Source organism: Cornus florida, unplaced genomic scaffold (assembly GCF_030987335.1).
Source record: "Cornus florida cultivar Cherokee Brave unplaced genomic scaffold, ASM3098733v1 CherokeeBrave_3.0.0_Hap2_Chr10, whole genome shotgun sequence".
Classification (NCBI taxonomy): domain Eukaryota; kingdom Viridiplantae; phylum Streptophyta; class Magnoliopsida; order Cornales; family Cornaceae; genus Cornus; species Cornus florida.
In genome coordinates this window covers 61,254,116-61,275,244 of record NW_026775580.1, presented here as the reverse complement: position 1 = coordinate 61,275,244, position 21,129 = coordinate 61,254,116, and the positions used below count along the sequence as shown (strand labels likewise).

General features: G+C 37.8%; 2 protein-coding genes across 5 annotated transcripts; one reads left to right on the top strand and one right to left on the bottom strand.

Moving 5' to 3' along the window:
• Window positions 1-4,040: 4,040 nt before the first annotated feature.
• LOC132279250 (uncharacterized) lies at window positions 4,041-5,738 on the bottom strand. 4 transcript variants are annotated; one of them, XM_059781179.1, is made up of 5 exons: window positions 5,382-5,735; window positions 5,219-5,293; window positions 4,865-4,965; window positions 4,453-4,655; window positions 4,041-4,281 (listed from the first exon to the last, which is right to left on the bottom strand). In XM_059781179.1, exons 1-5 carry the CDS (start codon window positions 5,585-5,587, stop codon window positions 4,192-4,194), a joined length of 675 nt encoding a protein of 224 aa, XP_059637162.1. In that variant the 5' UTR covers window positions 5,588-5,735; the 3' UTR covers window positions 4,041-4,191. The 4 variants fall into 4 exon arrangements, with proteins under 4 accessions (XP_059637162.1, XP_059637164.1, XP_059637163.1 ...); XM_059781181.1 differs by having other exon boundaries at window positions 4,865-4,957; window positions 5,382-5,438; XM_059781180.1 differs by lacking the exon at window positions 4,865-4,965 and having other exon boundaries at window positions 4,453-4,663; window positions 5,382-5,738.
• A 9,613-nt stretch (window positions 5,739-15,351) lies between these two features.
• LOC132277689 (uncharacterized) lies at window positions 15,352-15,750 on the top strand. Its single transcript, XM_059779536.1, has one exon. The coding sequence runs from the start codon at window positions 15,352-15,354 to the stop codon at window positions 15,748-15,750; it is 399 nt and encodes a 132-aa protein (XP_059635519.1).
• Window positions 15,751-21,129: the final 5,379 nt, after the last annotated feature.

Sequence of the window (21,129 nt, the reverse complement as noted above, 5' to 3'; positions counted from 1 at the left end):
ACTCCTTGGTAGGCTTTTCAACTTTGGCCTCATCTTCTACATTCAAATACCTGGGTAGAAGATTCTGTAATTGCTATTTGGACATGCTCCCAAGAGGTACGATTGGTTGGGACTGTTTTATTACCTTCTTTGCCTCATTCTGTGTCAACATGTAGCATTCTTTGGCAGCAACTTGATCTTCCCTGAGGTCAATAACCTCTTTACCGTCCAGAGACAAGCATCGCATCACTTGATGAAGGGTAGACGGAACCCCGTTCATTTGGTGGATCCAACCTCTTCCCATAATGAGATTATAAGAAGGATGGATCTCCATTAAAACAAAGTTCTCCTTCAGTGTCCTCTTTGCCGCGGTCACGGATAAGTCAATTACCCCAAAGGGGTCCACCTTTGTACCATCAAAACCCATCAAGGGGCTGGAGGTGGGCCGAATTGATGATAACGGAATCTCCAGCTGCTCAAAGACCGCCTTTGTGATAATGTTGGCACTACTACCTGGGTCTATCAAAACCCTCTTAATCATAAAATTCGCCACCAAGAGACTGATGACTAACGGATCCTCGTGGGGGAGTTGAACTCTGGATAGATCTTCATCGCCGAACCCAATGTTAACGCTTCCCGAAACGATAGCGTTCACTGAGGATAACCTCCTTAGCTTATGGGTTATCTTCAATCTGGATCTGTATACCTCCTTTGACTCTTGATCATCCTCCGATCTTCCATGTATTGCATGGATGACCTTCACTTGATTACCTTCGACTTTCTGAGGATTGACCTCCAGGGGCTTCACATACTCCTTTGTTATGAGGTAGTTTACCAATTCACCTCTCAGTATCATGTTTTCCACCTGCCGCCTAAGGGATCTGCAATCATTAGTTGTATGCCCGTAATCTCTATGGTAGGCGCAGTGCTTGTTCTTGTCTCTCTGTTCCAAAGGTTGCCTTACCGGCTGAGGGGCTGCAAACTTCATCTTATTCTCCTGGAATAGCCGAGCCAAGGTTATGTGGAGAGGTGTGAACACTTCCTCTATCCTTTGCCTTTTCTCGAGTATTTGAATGGCTAGTGCCGAAACGTGCTAGCTTTTTCGGCTTTTTTAGTTTGAAACCCTTTCCTGAAGCTTGTTCTCTACTGTAACGAGGGTAGCATGTTGCGCCCGGTGGGCCACATTCTCCTCAAGCTAGATGTATATCTGTGCCGTAGCATTGAGAGTCTGCATATCCGAAGGGGAATATTTAACTAGGGATGTATGGAACTTAGTTCCCTGAATCATTGCAAGTTTGAATGTTTCTATTGCGGTAGCAGGATGGCAAATCTGGACAAGAAATCCTGTAATGTTTCTCCTTTCTTTTGCCTTATAGTGAAAAGGCTAGCAATACTCTTCTTTTACTTTTTATTACCGCAATACTGCGCCAGGAACATAGTGCACAAAGTTTCGTAGTTTGGAATAGATTTGTGTGGCCTATTCCTGAACCACTCCAGTGCAGCCCCTGTTAGACTGGTAGGGAAAACTTTGCATATCCATGGGTCATTGTGATCGTCTAAAGCCATCTTTTATGCTTAGTGATCTAGGTGCCGAGAAGGATCCCCCGTACCATCAAACTGGGTAAAGGAAGACATAGTGAATTTCTTAGGTCTGTCAACAAGGTACACATCGTTAGTGAATGGGGTCTTCACGAGAGAATTCTTATATTCCCTGGCCATCTCGATAGGCGTTTGAACTCTCAAGAATCTCTTCTCGTCAAAGGCCTCATTTACCCCTGCAACATCTGGAACACCATTAGACCATACCGTAAGCTTATGGCTGGACTCAGCCTGTTCGTCCTGTGTGCAACGAGGAAGATTGTCCGAAGCCACCGCCTCAAACCTTGTCGTCTACTCTTGCTGAACTTCACTAGGCCGAACTTCATTCAGCCGAACCCCATTAACCTGAGGCTCGTTTTGGTTGGGAGGGGGTGCAGCCATATCAACTGGTGGTAGCTAAGGTGTTAACTAAACCATAGCTATTTGTAGGGTGTCGTTTTGCTGTTGAAGTAATACAATCTGGGCTACGCTGGCTTCATTCGCCTGATGGAGTGCTTCGAATTGATGCAAGAACTCTTCTCGCATCTTTTGCATCAACTCCATCTGCTGATCAGCCGCCGTTGATTCTCCGTTTGACATTCCAAATCGTGGAAACAAAAACAATTTGAAACAAGAGTGGGAGTATATTTCTATACGTTCCCACAGACGGCGCCAACGGTGCAAAATTTCTCTCTACTAAAATAAATAAAAAGAAAAATACAACTCACTCAGAACAAGCAAATATATTACTCAGAAATAAGTGTATAATGCTCAATGATCTTATTGGAGGTCTAGGCCTCTATTTATAGGAAACAAAGTAGTGGAATCATGGTAGGACTCGCATGGCTTGTCCTCCAATCCATTCCATATATAACATTCTTTACAATTACAACCCTTTCCTTTTTACAATTCTTTCCATGCAGGACTTTCCTTGCACAGAACTTGCTTTCTTTGTTGATTCATTTGTCTAGCAGGACTGGTCTACCTTTAATTAGGATTGGCCTGAATGTGGGCTGATCCAGACGATTCAGCTAATGGGCTTGGAGTTCACCCTTGGTGCCCCGGGCTGTTGACGTCTGGGCTTGGTAAGTGGGCCGAATGGCCTGGGTCAGCGGTCTATATGGGAGCCAAGACTTTGTCTGGGCTTGCTCTGGACTGGGTTCTCCCAATTTGGGCTTGACACCGATTGGGCCCTTGCTGTACCTAAGATAATTTTGTAATATGATGACGTGGACGATTCTTACTGGAGGGGGGATTTTTTCCCTCCACAATTACGCTTTCAGAGATCGATTGCCAGACTTTCCAGCTTGAGAACAAGCTTTTTGAATTTTCAGGCAGGCAGGATTGTTAGGCCTCTTATAACCAAATACGTGAATTTCACATAATACAAAACATAGTATGATACGTTAATTATATTAAAAATGACCGTAATACCCTTAGATGACATCAGGTTCGATTAAAGACCCGGATAATGATCCAGACCCTCGAGTTTAAGTCGTTACACCAAGGCTCTAACAAACTTGCTCCTCGATTCTATGGACCATTTCAAGTTCTTCAGCGCTTGCACCAGTTGCCTATAAACTTGATCTTCCATTTGCCTGTAAGTTGCATCTCGTCTTCCATGTTTCCCTTCTCAAGGGCAAGTTGGGCTTCACTACTATAGTCTCCCCTACTCTTCCTACAATTTCTTATCAAAGTGTTACTGACTGGGTTCCACTCAAGATTCCGGATCGTGGTATCTTTAAGTTTTGCAATCAAGTTGTTTCTCGCCTCTTAGTCCATTGGGTTGGCCATCCAATTGAAGGTGCAATGTGGAAAGACTATTACGCTTTCAGAGATCGATTCCCAGACTTTCCAGCTTGAGAACAAGCTTTCTTTTTTTCAGGCGGGCAGGATTGTTAGGCCTCTTATAACCAAATACGCGACTTTCACTCACTTAGCTTTATATTCTCTTCCGAACCTGATCTGATCCATATTTGTTGGTTCAGCTCATGTTTATCTTTTTTTTAATTTTCTTATCTGCATAATTTGTTAAGCTCAAGTTTATCTGCTATTTTGTTAGTTAGACACGATACGATTCTTTCCTTGGATTGAGGAATCAAGCCTGAATAAATTGTAGGGTTGTAAGCCAAGTTTGGCATCCATTTTGAAAGTAATTAGACTGTTCCTTTGTGGGAAGACGACCAGTAAACTCGTCTAACTTAATTTCTCAATTGAACCTACCAAAGGAATTACCGGAAGTAAGACCGAAAAAAAAAAAAAAATGGTGGCGGCAGTGAATGAATAGAATGAGAGAGGAGAGAAAAAAATATTTTTTAATGTGGGTAAATTGGTAATTTGACATAGCTAAATATTTTAGCTTTTTAATAATAAAATATTAGCAGCAGATGAGTAAAATCACATAAAAAAAAAAAATCAAATCAAATCAAATCAAACACAAAGGGTCTTCGCAAAAAATAGGCAAATATTTCGACTACTCGTAATTAAGTCAAATCTCACAAAGGTAAGTATAGTTCCCCCATTAATTAACTATAATCAAATTACATCTACAAATAAATTCAACAAATCTCATCTTACACTATTTTCTTAACAAATTAGAGGTCAGAATGGTACACTGACCGTCAAAAATAAAAACTATGTACTTGGTTTTTTATCCTTTGCTTCTTTGGTTATCTCATTGGCCTCATCAATGAAGGAGTCCACCTCTTCCTCCAGTGCCTCAACCTGTTTCCATTTGAGTTAACAATCAAAATTGTTTTATTGTTAAAGCAAATTGAGATACTTATCTTGACAATTAATTAACAGAAATGTTTAGGCAATGAAATTAGTCCCTCTTTTAATGATGATCGATATGATGCATTTTAGAAGATAAAAATAAAGGGTATAAGGTGAAACCTTATCGATGAATTGTTCAACTGAATGAGCATCCCTAGCTGCTTTTTTGGCCTTATTTTCAACATAGGCAAAGGCTTTTTGAAGTCTTCCACCTTCAGGGAGCTCATCGCCAATTTCGTCGGCCACCTTCTCCACTTGCTCTGCTATATTTTCCATAGCTTCTGTTACATCGTCTGCTGTCTCCACCGCGTTTTCGACTTCCTCTATACATCTAAGTTTAATTAGTCAAGCTTTCGCCAAAAACAAAACTAAATGCACAAGAACAAAATCACCAATAATATTTACCCAAAAAAAAAAAATCACCAATAATAGGAATATATGTTTGCAAGGATATATGGTATGTATAAGAAGTACAGCAAATGTTTATTAAACAAAAAAGAGAATGGATAAAAATTGTTTAATTGATCCTTACTTGTCAGTTTAAATAATGGCCCCCATTTGTGGCTCAAAAATGGTAGAATTGCTGTTATTACCACTCCCAGAATCCAATGTTTCCTGCTACTCCCTTTGTCTCTAAATAGAAGTCATCTTTAGAAATTAAAGTTTTTAAGGGAAATATAATGAAAAGATGTAATTTTTCAAAAAGAACAATTAATTTAGGACACGTAAAAAATAAAATAAAAATAAAAATAAAAAAAAAGAGAAAAATTGACCATTAATATAAGACAAAAGGAGTATAATATTAGCAAAAATGTTTTTGAATTTCGGAACCCAAAGAAAAATATATTTAAATTGTGCAATATAGATGAGTCTAATTTGAACTTACCTAGAGTCTGAGTCTGAAGGGGTTCCTGAGGGAGGTGGGGCTCCTGGTTGGACACTGTTATAAACAACCAAGTCCCTGCATCGACATATGAAATCACACCTTAGCAATAACTCAGCTAGGTGTTATATATATATATATATATAGAAAACTGAGTATATATTACATCTTTGTGTTGGCATCGGATTGACTTCTCCGGCCATTGCTGATATGTCGCAACCTCCTGTCGGCCGGAAAATAGGATTTGTTCTTGTGTTTTGAGATTGCAGCAGAATGATAAATGGGGTTGAAGATGATTGTTTGAGAACTGGTAGAGGGATTGATATGAAGCCTGATGAAGCTGCAAGGAATTATTGATCTTGTGGTCGACATAGCCTATATATGTTTTTGGCCTTGGAATTGATTTCTACTTTGTACCGGACTAGAGATAAGATTTTGCCGCAAAGTAGATAACGATTGAACGCCTGTAGAACAAAATAAACATGTTAAATAATAACTTGTTAGACATGTTAATAAACATGCTAATATGGTTGAACCGACTATAGTAATGTTAGACATGTTTGATTGGTCAAGCAATCAATTAAGTCGGTGTTATTTATATTGAAAAGTCAATTCTAATTATTGTTACTACTACTTGCTTTTATTTTATTTTTTTATAATTATGTTATATTTATATGACATAAGTGGTATACGAAGTTTTTTTTTTTTACTATGTTTTTAGATAACACTTTTCAAGAAAACACACATTTTTGAATAAATATATTTTTTTTTTTCTTTGAAAAATTAAAAAATTAAGCAATCAAATAAATGTCATAACAATGGCTCTTGATGAAAAAAAAAAAAAAAAAATCGCTTCTGTTCAGTGTCCAAGAGTCAAGTCAAACATGTTACAATCCACGTGTACATACACATTCTACATATCATTCACAAGACGTGGTCTTGTTTTCTACGTTTCTTCAACTTGTCCATATGATGCGTATCTTGGATTTTTCTTCGTCAAACATAATAATATTGTCCTGTGCCAGAAATGAGGAATCAGAATTGTGAAATAGGTACTGTCATAATAATATATTCCTCAAACATAATAATATTATTTTTTGGTTGGATTAATACTAATAATAATAAATTATTATATATATATTTTCTAAACTGTGCTAAAATTAATCCATTTGGAAAATGAGTAGCCATCTAAAAATGATGTTACCATTTCAAAAACTTAGAAGTAAACAAGTATAAAGAACACTGTAGGGCTATTAAAATTCTCATTTTTCAAAATGGTTCCTTTCTAGATGCATTAAAATATTTAAAAAAACATTGTGAATAGGACAATTAAAATTTCAGGGAACAAAACAGGCATAAAGTGTTTAACTTTATAGATAATTCACATGCAAATTTGTGAATAAATTCCAATAATCATCAATTCCATGTATTGATAACTATGTTGCTCAGTAGGATATAGCAACAGGTGACCTTGTGTACAATCAATTTCCCTCACCTGCTCTTGATCTAGTATGACAGTATGCATTCAAAGCAACATTTGTATTGAGGGAGATTCTCAAACTATAAACATTTTTATGAGAGTCACATCCAGGGGGATAATAATAGTCACTAAGATTTGTAGAACAAGACAGGTTAATATTTTAAAAGAGCCGATCGCCAGGCCTTGGGAAAAATACCATAGTCCAAATGGGCGAGTGGCACAAGAGCCGATTGTCAGGACTTGAACAAAAATCCAAGTTCAAGTGACAAATTGTGATACCTAGAGGAGAAAAAAAAAAATCCAAGTTCAAGTGGCAAATTGTGAAACCCCAAATTTTCAAGCCGTGAATTGATCAAGTTCAAAACCAAAATTCAAAGAATATCAAACAATTAATATTTTAAATCTAACACAGAATATAAAAATAAAAATAAAAAAGAAATAATTGTTCAAAGAAAACTAATAAATAAATAACTCCTCTGAATAAATAATCCATAAATTCCCAAAGATAAATAAACCTCTAAGAATAAATAACCAATTCCCATACATAATTAATTCTCCAAAATATAATTCGGGAATCCTCAATGTGGACACCTAATAAAAATTCCCTAACTGAAATAAATAATAATGAAGTGGAATCCTACGTCGATGACACCGGAAAAGTAATAAAGACAAGTCTCTGATCTGCATGAGCAACCTCTAATCCTACTACTGACGAAAACCTAAAAAATATAACAAATGTGGGTCAAAACCCACGAACAAATCATTTCTACAACAACCGAAGCAAAGACCTGATAAACAATACACCCCTAGCTAACTCATGCTATAACTACATAGTCGATAGGTATATAATAAACACACTAAAAACTCTCACTGGACTAAGGCAGACTCAACCAGATAGTGAGTATCTCATGCAAAGTGCACACTAAGGTGGTCACGAGTCCTCCTTCTACCAGAGCATACACATCCCTAAATCCAGCTACCCATCTCAACTGGCAATATACGTTTCCTTCCTAACCATCGATCACAAGAGCTCAAGCTTGTATCATGGTACATATAATAATATATAAATATATAAAGCCATATCCTAACAATAGCGCAACCCCATATAAAACACCGTATCCATATATATCCTAACAATGGCACGAACCCCATATAAAACACCGTATCAATATATATTCTGACAATGGCAGGGACAGAAATAAAATATTGTAACCATATCCTGACAATAAACCAACAAATAATCAAGCCATATCCCGACAATGGCACAAATAATAACGTAGCTATCTCCTGACAATGACATAATATATATAGTATAGCCATATCCTGACAATGGCCTCACATATAACAAAGATATATCACATATTAGATTATACAACACAGCCATGAATATGATTTAAATCACATTATCTGTTATTGCAATTAATGTAGCAATTAACCTTATCAAATCACATGAATAACTTCTAATTTAATAAAGCCCTTTAAATCAACCATAACAATCTTAAATCCAGCTATACAATATTATGATATCATATAGTTCCAGCAATTACAATTATTAAAATCATATACCATGCTAAACATTTAAGTTCCAATATTTGAACAATTTAAAGTATTCAATTTACAACTTAAAAATTGAATGAAATCCGAATTCACATGTATACGTAAAGTTCATGCCTTTAAATTCACATACAACAGTTATTGAATCCCTATTTAGTGTTTGGGGCCTTAACAAATCAAATCGGGGTCATTTAAGATCAGGACGCCCAACACTCTGTTAAGAGTTTGTGTGCAGCAGAATGGTTGTGGAATATAATATGGATAGATAACCTAGAGGAGTGGTTAATAAATTCAACTTGCTCTTTTATCCAATTTTAACTTATTTTAATTTTATCGAAATAAAACTAAAATCAAACCATAAAGCAAAAATAAAGTGCAAGTAAAGTAAATAGAGTTTGAGAGATGACACCAGAATTTTATCGAGGAAACCCCAATTGGTATAATAGACCAATTGTAACAGGAAAAACCTCGTTAGACTCTCCAGTCCTGAGATAAACAATCCACTATATTTAAAGCAAAGTATACTGAACTTTGAGTCAGTCTCACACTCTATTGTTCTACCAAAAGCCAATTGCTGACGATCCCTGAATTTATGACTCCACCGTCCAATAGTTCTCTACCTCAGGCTTACACTTGATCTCTATAGAAGAGTTGCAGGTAGATCAGACAACACTCCACGAATGCTCTGACCCCTTCAAAGTATGATCATTTCACCCATTTTCTTCTAGATCTGAATTTGATGAAGAACGAATGAATTCTGCTTTTCTGGAATTTATAAATCTTCGATTATGCTCCAATTCCGATGAGATAGAGAACAACACTCCTAAATCACTCTTGTGTTTATGTGTGTGCTCTCAAAAATAAAATTGGAAAAATCGGATTGATTTTCTGAATAAAAATATCTCTCAAAAGGCTCTCTCAAATATCTGAAATTTTGTATGCAAAAGCCGTGTATAAAAATATCTTTCTAAAGGCTTTCTCAAAATATAGAATTGATGTTCCTTAAAGCCATGAATAAACCTAGATGACTAATAAGATTTATATTGAGTTTAGAATGTCCTAATCTCTCTGAAAATATAGAAAATTTCGTGCATCAGACTTGGAAGAAAGTTTGGTCCAAAAAGAAATCAAAACGGATAAGGAAACTGAAATTCTAATGCTGTCAGGACTCCTGGAACTGGTTCCCAACTGTGGTACCGGTTCAAGAAGGTTAGAAGCCTTTTTGATGCATTTTGGATACCAGTTCCCAAATATGGTACCGGTTCAAGAATCCTCCTACCGGTTCCCAAGAGGCAAAAGTGAAATCTCTATTTCCTTCAACCTTCTAAACTCCCTAAAGTGTTCTTACTCACTCACATACCTTCCTAAAGCATTGTTCTCATTATCCCGGAGTGTAATAAACTATGAACCCTTGAACTTCTTCAAATCCGCATCCGATCTTCAACCTTGAAATTCTGAACCGAAATATTACAACTCGATCGGACTTGTTTTGACAATGAAATTAACCAATATACAATATATATATTTTTCACAATCTCCCCAAAATATATATTTCATAATCTCCCCCTTTGGCAATTTTGTGACAAAAACCCTAAAAACAACATGTAATTTTCCCAAGCAGAAAAAGCAAATTACAATGATTGTCAAATAAATAAAACGGAAGTGTTCTTGAACCTCATAAAGCTTCAACACATATAGCAACCTGTAATCTGCACATTAGCTTAACAAAACTACCTGTGAAGATATTTACTTAAGGCTTGGGACCCACCATTTTGTCTATCATTTCATTTGGCCATTACAGACCACATTCATTCCTCTCGGTAGTTTTCTCTCTCTCCCTTAGCTTCTATTTTCTTTTTCTTTCTCCACACTTTAAGCTTAGATTAAGGATTTATTGTAGGGAATTTGGTAATACCTTGTGAAGCAAAGTCGGAGAGCTCATCGAAGCCGTTGATTTGATAGGAGCCAAGCACCATTTGGCCAAGCCTAGGGATTTTGAAATTAGGGCTTGACATTGGGGATTTTGGAGGTTTTCACTTCCACTGAGGTAGGGGTGTTCTAATCAATAACGTCTTAGGTCTTTTGTGAATTTTTCCTCTTAAATTTGATCCTAAGCATGCTAATTTTTTATTACTTAGTTTGTGGTTGTTGTAATTATGTGTAATCAAAATAATAAATGTGTTCTATGTGTTATTTGAGTTCATATACATAACTATTTTCATTACGGTGAATGAGCATACTTAGTGTTGACATGTTGTATGTTCTATGATTTTTATTATTATTATTTATTGCTTTGAAAAATTGATGCTATTGTTATGAAAAAAAAAAAAAAAAATTGAAATGAATGTGTAGAAATTCCTATTAAATTGTGATGATGATGTAAATGGAATGTGTGAAATCCTATAGTTAAATTGATGATTTGAAGTATAAAGCATTCACGTATCCATTGGGAAAGAAAAGGGAAAAAATGTTTTTAAACAAATGAAATTATTTTGGGAAAAGTGTTTTCTAAAAGTAATTGCGAAAACCGGACGCCTAGGAAACGCTTAGTTGTTCGTGGTGTTAGTATGGTCTAGAGGGGACTAGGGAGAGACCATAGCGTGGTTGAGCTAACTAGGCCGAATATGACACCTTGGAGGTGCCTTGTGGTCGTGGATGGTTAGTCAATCCTCCTTTCGTAACGACTTTAAAGTGCCTTGGGTCGAATTACACTAACGGTTTGGAAGTTGAAACGAAAATGTTTCGGGAATGGGGAGTGACATTGGTATGACATTGCACTTCATTAGCATATATGGTGTATTTGTCTTTGGATGACATATATTTATATACTTGTTGTTGTGATTACTGATGTGCATCCCCTATAGTATGATCCCGCCTACTTTTTACATATTCTTTGCGTGGATTTACGGAGTCATAAGAAGTGTATCTTAGACACTTTCTACTGAGTTTATGCTCACCCCATTATTTTTAACATTTTTCAGGACACTGAAAAAAGGTGGCGGACGACGATTTACTACAAGTTTAGACAGGATTGGAGATCTATTTTTTTTACTATTTTTTGTATTAGAACTTTAATATTTTATAAATGTAATCTTAACTATTTTGTGAAATTTTAGTTTAATTAGTATAATGTTGTAAGTTATGGACTTTTAAATTTTGGCTATATTTCATGGACTGTAACTTGATGTAATTAAAGTACGTTCCTTGTAAAAGATTATGGGACTACGTAGTGAACTGGTGATTCCTTGTTTGGATGAGATGGAGGAATGGGAATTTATATATATATATATATGTATGTAATCATTTTGGGAATGTGGTATATTATTTGCATTGTGTGTTGGGACAGAATAGATTAGTTTTAAGGCTCAGTGAGACCATTGCAACTTTATATATTTCAACAAGTTGTAGAGGGACTTTTTCTGCGAAAGTCATGCCGAAATTTTATATATTTTATTATTATTATTATTATTGGCATCTTTTTGGGTCGTTACAAATTTGGTATCAGAGCAATGGTTCGAATACCATTAGGACGACGAGTAGAGGCTTACCTAGGATTGCATGAGAGGTTGAATTGCATGTTTCATGTGATAAGGTGTTTAATTGTTTGAAAAGCATGTTTAATTGCTTAATCGCTTATATGATTACGTGTTAAGTGTTTAAAGTTGATGTATATTATTATCATGATCATGTTTATCATTAGTTGGGTATTCCGAGAGTATGGAAGGTGTTTATGTGTTTCCATTCTTGTCAAGTCATTCATGTGAGGACTCAATTCTCGGACGTGTTTTAGTGTCATCGTTTTTCAGCCGTTTCCTTTTCCTTTTCCTTTTCCTTATAGCATCATGCCACCATGAAAGGATCCCGGGGGGAGTTCTAGCTACAATCCCACAGAAAGGGGTCAGGAGCAAGTTGAAGAGGATGTGTTGTTACAGGATTTGGTCCCACCAAGAGAGGGACAAACGAAGGGGACCATTGATCCACCTCTTCAGATAAGTGAGGAGCAGCTTAAGTTAGCAGTGCAGGTAGCCTTTCATAATGTGTTTCGGACTGCAGTGGCATCATCGTCACAGGTTATGCCACCACCAGCACCACCTCCAGAGAAAAGTGAGTCAAATGATACTTTTTACCACATTGCAAAGTTTGTGAAATTGATGCCAACTCTGTTTGAGGGCATTCCAGATCCACTTATTGCGGATAGTTTCATGGATAGGGTGGAAAAGCATCTTAACGCTATGAATTTGGCGACGGATAAGTTGAAGATCACATTGGCAACTTACAATTTTGTTGGGGATGCAGAGATTTGGTGGAAGACCGTTTCTCACACACATGATTTGGACACCATGACATATGATGCATTTAAGAAGTTGTACTATGAGAAGTACTCTCTGGCACCTAAGCGAAGGGAATTAAAGAAAGAGTTTGATGGGCTAAAGCAAGGGAATATGACTATTACTGAATATAAGAATAAGTTTACATCACTTTTGAGGTTTGCACCAAGGATTGCAAGGGATGAGGAGGGAAAAATAGAGAAGTTTGTTGACAGCCTTGATCTCACCATCAGGCCAATTGTGGCTGCCTCGAAACCGACAGAGTTTGCAAAAGCAGTGCGAAAAGCCTTAGTAGTTGAGCCAAAAACAAGGACAGCAGAGCTATTAGAGAGTCCTATAAGCACAACAAGAGCATGAGTGCTATCTCCGGGGTCAATCACATAAGAAGCAGAAGAATGAGCAGTCAGGGTTCAAGGAACAGCAGTCAACTAAACCCGCACCCACAGCTTCAGTGTCCATTAGGTCTTCCAGACTGAATGTTACTTATTTCAGATATGGGCAGCCGGGACATTACAAGTCCTAATACACTCAGGCTTAGGTAGTTTGTTTCAAGTGTGGGTAGGTGGGGCATCTCAAGTCACAGTGCATGCAGGTTCAGGCGGCATTAAGTGGATGTTTTGGATGTGGCTTACATGCCATAAGGTAAGAAATTGTCCACAGTGGGGCAGTGGTTCTAGTAGAGGTAGAGGTTCACAGCAAAGGCAGACACAATCCACCACAGTTCAGTCAAGATTTCAACTGCCGCCACCACCTCAGCTAACTATGACAGATCAGAGTTCTCGACCTGGCAGAGGGGCTTCTTCGAGTGCACCCACTTAGCAGCTGGGTTATCAAACATATGATTATCAGGGGCAGAGGACTCAGGGTTGTGTGTATGCAGTCACTCCAACCGAGCCATCATCTAGTCCTTCAATTGTTATGGGTATGTTCCTTGTGTCCCATTCTTGGGCTAGAGTGTTGTTTGATTCTAATACTTCCTATTCATTCATTGCTTTATCATTTGCACGGGCATTGGGATTGGAGATTAGTCTGTTAGATAAATTGCTTTGTGTTGACACGCCAATTGGGGGTTGAATCACTCTTAGCAGAGTTTGTAGGAATTGTTCCATCACCATTGCCGGATGAGTTCTTGAGTTCGATCTCATCCTTCTCGAGATAACAGGGTTTGACGTCATTCTTGGGATGGACTGGTTGTCTTCCTTCAAAGCCGTTTTTGGTTACTTCGGAGGCAAAGTGTCAGTATGTACCCCAGATGGAGATTGTTTCTGTTTTGTGGGAGATCGGTGTGATTCTCTCACTCCTTCATTTTACGGTATTAGAGGTCGGGATCGGTAGACGTTCTTCTTGGCTAGCCTTTTTGCCAACGATGATGTTGAGTTTTGTGGGATTGATTATCCGGAGGTTGTGCGTAATTTTCTAGATGTGTTTCCAGAGGACTTGACAGAGTTGCCTCCAAACCGAGAGGTGGAGTTTGCTATTGACTTAATGCCTAGTACCGCGCCAATTTCTATGGCACCGTATCATATGGCGCCGATTGAATTAGAAGAATTGAAGAAGCAACTTGATGATTTGAGAGTAAAAGGCTTCATCCGACCGAGTGTGTCACCGTGGGGCGCACCGGTCTTCTTCACTAAGAAGAATGATGGTTCTTTGAGGTTATACATTGATTACCGAAAGTTGAATCATGCCACTATCAAGAACAAGTATCCTTTGTCAAGGATAGATGATCTGGTTGACCAGTTGAGGGGAGCTGGTTGTTTTTCGAAGATTGACTTTAGGTCAGGCTATTACCAGTTGCGGGTAAGGGATGAAGATATCCCAAAGACATCGTTACGTATACGGTATGGACATTATGAGTTTCTTGTCATGCCCTTTGGTCTGACTAATACACCAGCGGCATTCATGGATCTAATGAACCGTGTCTTCCATGATTATTTGGATCAGTTTGTGGTAGTTTTCATGTACTCGGGAAAAGCACAAGGTCCATTTGAGTATAGTATTGCAGATTTTATGGGAGCACCGTTTGTATGCCAAATATGAAAAGTGTGAGTTTTGGTTACAAGAGGTGAAGTTTTTGGGACATGTTGTCTCGGAAGGTGGGGTTTCAGTTGATCCTTCAAAGATAGAGGCAATTTTGAATTTGGAGCAACCCAAAAATGTATTTGAGATTCGGAGTTTCCTTGGTTTAACGGGTTACTATCGCAGATTTGTGAAGGATTTTTCCCGTTTGGCAGCTTCTATGACCAGATTGACCCATAAAGGGATCAAATTTATATGGAATGAAGCCTGTGAGTCTTCCTTTCAAAAGTTGAAAACAAGGTTGACTACAGCTCCAGTGTTAGTGATACCCGAGCATAGCTTGGGTTATGTGATTTATTGCGATACATCACGTGATGGTTTGGGTTGTGTGTTGATGCAAGATGGTAGAATAACTGCTTATGGGTCTCGACAGTTGAAAACTCACGAGCTTAACTACCCCACTCATGACTTGGAGTTGGTGGCAGTCGTGTTTGCTTTGAAGTGTTGGAGACACTATTTGTATGGCGAGAGATTTGAGGTATTTTCGGATCACAAGAATCTCAAGTACTTTTTCTCCCAAAAGGACTTGAACAACAGACAGAGACGATGGGCTGAGTTCTTAGAAGACTACAACTTTGATTTGTAGTATCATCCTGGCAAGGCAAATGTGGTAGCTAATGCTTTAAGCCGGAAATCTCGTGGAACTTTGGCCGTTAGCCATTCGGAAAAGGAAGATGCTTAAAGATTTAGCAGAGATGGGATTGTATTGTTTTGATAATGATGTTGGCAATGAGTCAGCATTTTTTTGTAGTCTCGTGGCTCAGCCCACTCTTATCGGACGAGTGATTGAGTTACAGAGACAGGATCTAGATTTGGATGTTATTCACACTCTGATTTCTGGTGATGAAACAGTGAAGGATTGGACCTTACATATAGATGGAGGTCTACAATTTAGGGGCTTGTTAGTTGTTTCCACAGTTTGTCGTGAGGACATCTTACGGGAGTTTCACACCTCCCGCTTTGTAGTTCACCCTGGTGGTACCAAGATGTATCATAATCTGAGACGTCAGTACTGGTGGAGTGGGATGAAGAAGGACATTGCACAGTTTGTAGCTAAATGCCTTACTAGTCAACAGGTGAAGGCCGAGCACTAGAGACCAGCTGGTTTATTGCAACCATTACCAGTAGCGCAGTGGAAATAGGAGCAGATTGCCATGGATTTTATGACAGGTCTTCCTAGGTCACGGAGGGGAAATGAGGCCATATAGGTCATTATTGATAGATTGACCAAGACGGCTCACTTCTTGCCTATTAAGGCAACAGATGACGCAGAGACATTTGGTGTGCTGTATGTGAAGGAAATTGTGAGGCTGCACGGAGTTCCTATATCTATTATTTCAAATAGGGATGTTAAATTCACTTTGAAGTGAGGGACTTCACGCAACGTTTGGCTCACCGCTGCACTTTAGTACAGCATCCCATCCGTAGACGGACGACCAATCGGAGCGTACCATCCAGATCTTGGAGGATATGCTTCGGGCCTGTGTTCTTGATTAAGGATGTAGTTGGGAGGACCACCTTCCACTTATTAAGTTTGCCTACAACAAGAATTATCAGGCAAGTATTTAGATGACTCCATTTGAGGCGTTGTATGGTAGACCTTGTAGGTCTCCTGTTTGTTGGACTGAGAGATAGCCGCCTTAGGACCCGACATTGTACTCGAGACTACCGAGAAGATTAAGCTGATCAAGCAAAGGATGCTTACAGCTCAGAGTCGACAAAAGAGTTATGCGGATAGGCGGAAACGGCAGCTATCCTTTGAGGTGGAAGACCACGTTTTTCTTCGGGTTTCTCCACGGAAGGTGTTGATGAGGTTCGAAAAGAGTGGCAAGTTGTCGCCTCGATTCATTGGACATTTTGAGATCTTGGACCGTGTAGGAAAGGTTGCCTACAGACTAGTATTGCCACCACAGATGAACAAGGTCCATAATATTTTTCATGTATAGATGCTACAAAAGTACGAGCCGGATCCATCTCATGTTTTGAGCTGGGTTGAGGTTGATATTGATGAGGATGTTTCCTATAAGGAAGGACCAGTTCAGATCCTTAACACTCGGTAGAAGGTGTTAAGGAACAAGACGATACCGTTGGTAAAGGTTCTTGTAATACCCCTAGTTTTCAAAAGGACAAAATGGGAATTTAATTTTGCATTTTCATTTTTATTTCATTTTTATTTGATTATATGACTTAGTTGTTTGAATTGATTGTTTTATTTGAGAAATTTATTTTATGTGTATTTGCTTAATTGCTTAATTGCTATTTATGTGTATTTAATTTAATAGTTGAATTGTTTGTATGTGATTTAATTTCATTATTTTATTTGTATGATTTAATTGACGTATATTGTTGGTTAGTTTATATAATTTATTTGTTAATTGTTTATTTAATTTTTTTAAATGGTCGTGGATATAGATTAGGGTTAGGGTTTTCTTTTATGGGGAGTATTTAGCCGACTTGTAAATTAGTCGAAATTAAAAGTAGGTTAAATATAGAATGAAGGCCTATATATATTGAACAAAATAAGTCTGCTAGGGTTAGAAAATCCTATGCACGTATTAGTTTTGAGAAGGCAAAACAGAGGAAAAAGGGGCAGTGACCAAAGGAGGAAGGGAATGTATTAGGTTTGCCGGAATTTGCAGACGAAGGTTGAAGGTTTCAAACTGAAACCTAGAGGCAAGTTTCCTTCTCTCCTTCCTGTAAACTTGTGTTCTGTGCATTCTTTATAGTCTCCAGGGACTAATTAAACTTTTAAAAAAAAATTCATGATTGACGCATAATGTATCAGACTGTAATCTGTTTATGGTTTAGATCACTGAAATTTAGTTCTTGCATAAACCTGTGTTGAGTATGGTTTTAAACTTCTGTAAATTTATTTGTAAGGAGTTTCTAGGATGGTTTGGACTACAATTTAACACTGAAAACTTTAAAATGAATTGTTGATATATGTTTCAGACTTTAAACTGTTCGTATGCTTAGTTAAACTGAATTTGGTTTTTCTTGCATAAACTGTTGTGTGTAGTTTAAGTTCTTTGTCAATCGGTTCGCACTAGAATAAGAGGAGTCTCTAGGGGTTTAAGAACTTTAATTGACCTCTAATAATCTTAAGAAGTCTGGAATAGGATATTGGACGTCGCCGGAAACACAGAAGGTAACCGGACGAAGCAGAAAAGAAGTTGGAGGAGATGAGAAGGCTCAAAGGAGGAGAGAGGCGGCTCCAGAAGGTGGGAGCCGGCTCCCCCCTTCATAGAGCCGGCTCCAAGGGGTTAGGGAGCTGGCTCTAGGGTAAAAAGAGCCTGCTCTTGATTTTTAGAGCAGGCTCCTTTGGTTGGGTCTTGTTTGGGTGCGTTCTGGAATTTGTCTGGGCACTTTTGGGCCATGTTTGAGATTTTAAATGGTTTCAGGGACTAGAATGAAAATTCTAAAAGTAATTTCAAGGGATGTTAAACCATCTAAGTGTATGATTTGGTTCATAGGGCAAATGGAATAAACAGTGTAAAAATAAGCGACTTTGTATGCTGCTAACGGATCGGAATGACTAAGTTGCTAAGTCTTGTTTTAAAAATTTAACGGATGGTAGCATGGACTTTAAACATGATATTAGGCTATATTGGAGCCACACTTGATAAATTAATGTTTTTATATTCATGGATTTAACCGTAGGAAAGTTCAACGGTGCAGGCTGTTAATGGAAGGAATGGGTTTAATTGCCCAGTTTAATTTCAGCAGTTTAACGGAGTATATATATCTTTATAAATTTTATCATGGTAGCATGCTAGGATCATTTATATATCATGGTTGATCTATGCATACCTTGGATATTAATTAATGAAATACAAATTCTTTTTCTGCGATATATGGATTTGAGCTTGGATAGTAATTGCTGTGATATTAAGCACTATTCTACAATTACTTGGGTTATAGTTTGGACTTAAATTTCTGAACTAATATTTGGGTTCTGTTAATTTAATTGGATGTTGGCCTGGAATTAATTGAAGAAATAACTATATATATATTTTCTGTCAATTACATAAATGGATGCTGGATTTTAACTTGGTGAACTATTAAACCTTGTCTTGATTAGTTACGTGGATGGATTCTGGATTGCTAGTTGATGAACTGTTTAAATTATGTATATCAACTATTTGGATTACGTGGATATGATTTGATGAACTGCTTAAAATGTTGCATCATTCAAGGATCATTTGCATTATATGCACCGGTATGGGACGGTGACATATTAGGGATGGATTAGATTAAAAAGCTAAGTCCTACCCCTTCATACATATGGAATGGATTAACTAAAATAGTTAACTCCTACATGGATACATGTCCTGTCAACTAAAACAGTTGAACGACATAACGGATGTTTGTTTTATCTTTCTGCATTTAGGAAGGAATTTATATATATATTTATGATACCGTGATACGAGCTTGAGTCTCCTGATCACGGTTAGGGTGCGTATATTGCAAAGGTTGAGTAGCTAGATATAGCTAATGTTCCCTGGTAGGTCTAGGTACTTGGCCGCTGAAAAGCGTGTTTTATAGGTCACCTTCTACTCAGGCTGAACTATGTTATAGGCTAGTGAGCATCCTATAGTGTGTATATATATATATGGACTATTGTAGATATTGCCGAGCTATCTGGGATGTATCTACGTATCGGGTTTATGTACGGATTGTAGTAGATTGGAACTTGCATGTGGGCCTGACCCACTCCTATTTTTTCAGGTGTTCGTGAGTACCAGGCTTAGGGTTTGATCGTGGTGATGCAGATACAGTCACTCACTCTTCTGACTACATAGGATATTCTTTCTTATTTTGGTTTTGGATTTTGATTCTGTAAATGTTTTACCAGTTGGAATTATTAGGGGTCCACTAGATGGATTCCCGAGTTGTACAGATTTGACGGATTTAAATGTTATCAATTTATTATTTAAGGTTCGAGGATTTTCATTTTAGTTTTTTTCAGCATATTATTAGTTTATTCTTAATTCAGTTTTATTCTTGCTTGGTTACATATTAATTGTCTGATATCCCTCGGATCTATACTCGGACTTGATCACTCGTGGCTCTAGAATCGAGGGGTATCACAGTTTTTTGGAGGCATCATAGAGTTGAGGAGGCTACTTAGGAGCTCGAACAGGAGGTTCGCTCCAAGTATCCAGAGTTGTTTCTCCCTCAACTATCGCTTGATTTCGGGGACGAAATCTTTTAAAGTTGGGGAGAATGTAATGTTTAAAATTATTTTTATATATATTAATGTTAAAGTTATAAGATGTTTAATTAAAGCTTAGGACCCACTATTTTGTATATCATTTCATGTGGCCATTACAAACCAAATTCATTCCTCTCGGCAGTTTTCTCTCTCCCCCTTAGTTTCTATTTTCTTTTTCTTTCTCCACACTTTAAGCTTAGATGAAGGATTTACTATCGCGAATTTGGTAATACCTTGTGAAGCAAAGTCGAAGAGCTCGTCGAGGCCGTCGATTTGATAGGAGCCAAGCACCATTTGGCCAAGCCCATGGATTTCGAACTTAGGGCTTGAAATTGGGAATTTTTGGGGTTTTCACTTCCATTAAGGTAGGAGTGTTCTAATCTATAACTTCTTGGGTCTTTTGTGAATTTTTCCCCTTAAATTTGATCCTAAGCATTCTAATTTTAGATTCCTAGTTTGTGGTTGTTGTGTGATACCCCTCGGATCCAAGACACGGGTTGATCAGGCCCAGGCCCAAACCCGAAGGAATATCAAACAATTAATATATAAATGAACACAGACTACAAAATGAAATCAGAAATAAATAATTAATAGCTGGAAGAAATCTAAAAGAGAATCCTTAAAATTAAATACTTAAAATTCTAAAACCTCCAATAGTTAAACAACTCGAGAATCCATCCATTGGACCCCTAATACGAAAATCCAAACTAAAGTATAAATACTCAAAAGAACATCAAAAAAATGAAACCATAGAGAAAAGTCCTACGTCGTCGGAAGAGTGAGTATTAGTCTCTACTCAGCACGATCAGGTCTAAGTCTGAAACTGACGAGTACCTGAAAAATAGAAGTAGGTCAGGCCCACGAACAAGTTCGAACCTACTACAATCCAAGCAGAAACTCGATATGCATATACATCCTAAGCAATTCAACAATAGCTAACAGTCCGTACATAAGTATATCCACACTACAGGACTCTTACTGGACTATGGAAAGGGTCTCAACCTGAATAGAAGGCAACATGCGAAAACATACCCAAAGGTGGGCATGAGTACTTAGACCTAACAGGGTATATCTCAACCTCTCATATCCAGCTACACATCCTACTACATATACGCTCCCTAACCAACGACTCTGAGGCTTAAGCTCAGATCGTAGTACCATAACATATATTTAAAGTCTGTCATATCCATCCAAAGTAAGTCCAATTAGTCATTCAGCTTGTGCAGCTTCTTTGACTTAACATATATAGCAAGTAATC

Coding starts and splice junctions, on each gene's coding strand:
- LOC132277689 (XM_059779536.1), top strand. CDS start 15,352: ATGGGATTGTATTGTTTTGATAATGATGTTGGCAATGAGTCAGCATTT.
- LOC132279250 (XM_059781179.1), bottom strand. CDS start 5,587: ATGTCGACCACAAGATCAATAATTCCTTGCAGCTTCATCAGGCTTCAT. Junction 5,294..5,381: donor TCCGATGCCAACACAAAGAT/GTAATATATACT, acceptor ATGTCGATGCAG/GGACTTGGTTGTTTATAACA. Junction 4,966..5,218: donor CCTTCAGACTCAGACTCTAG/GTAAGTTCAAAT, acceptor ACTTCTATTTAG/AGACAAAGGGAGTAGCAGGA.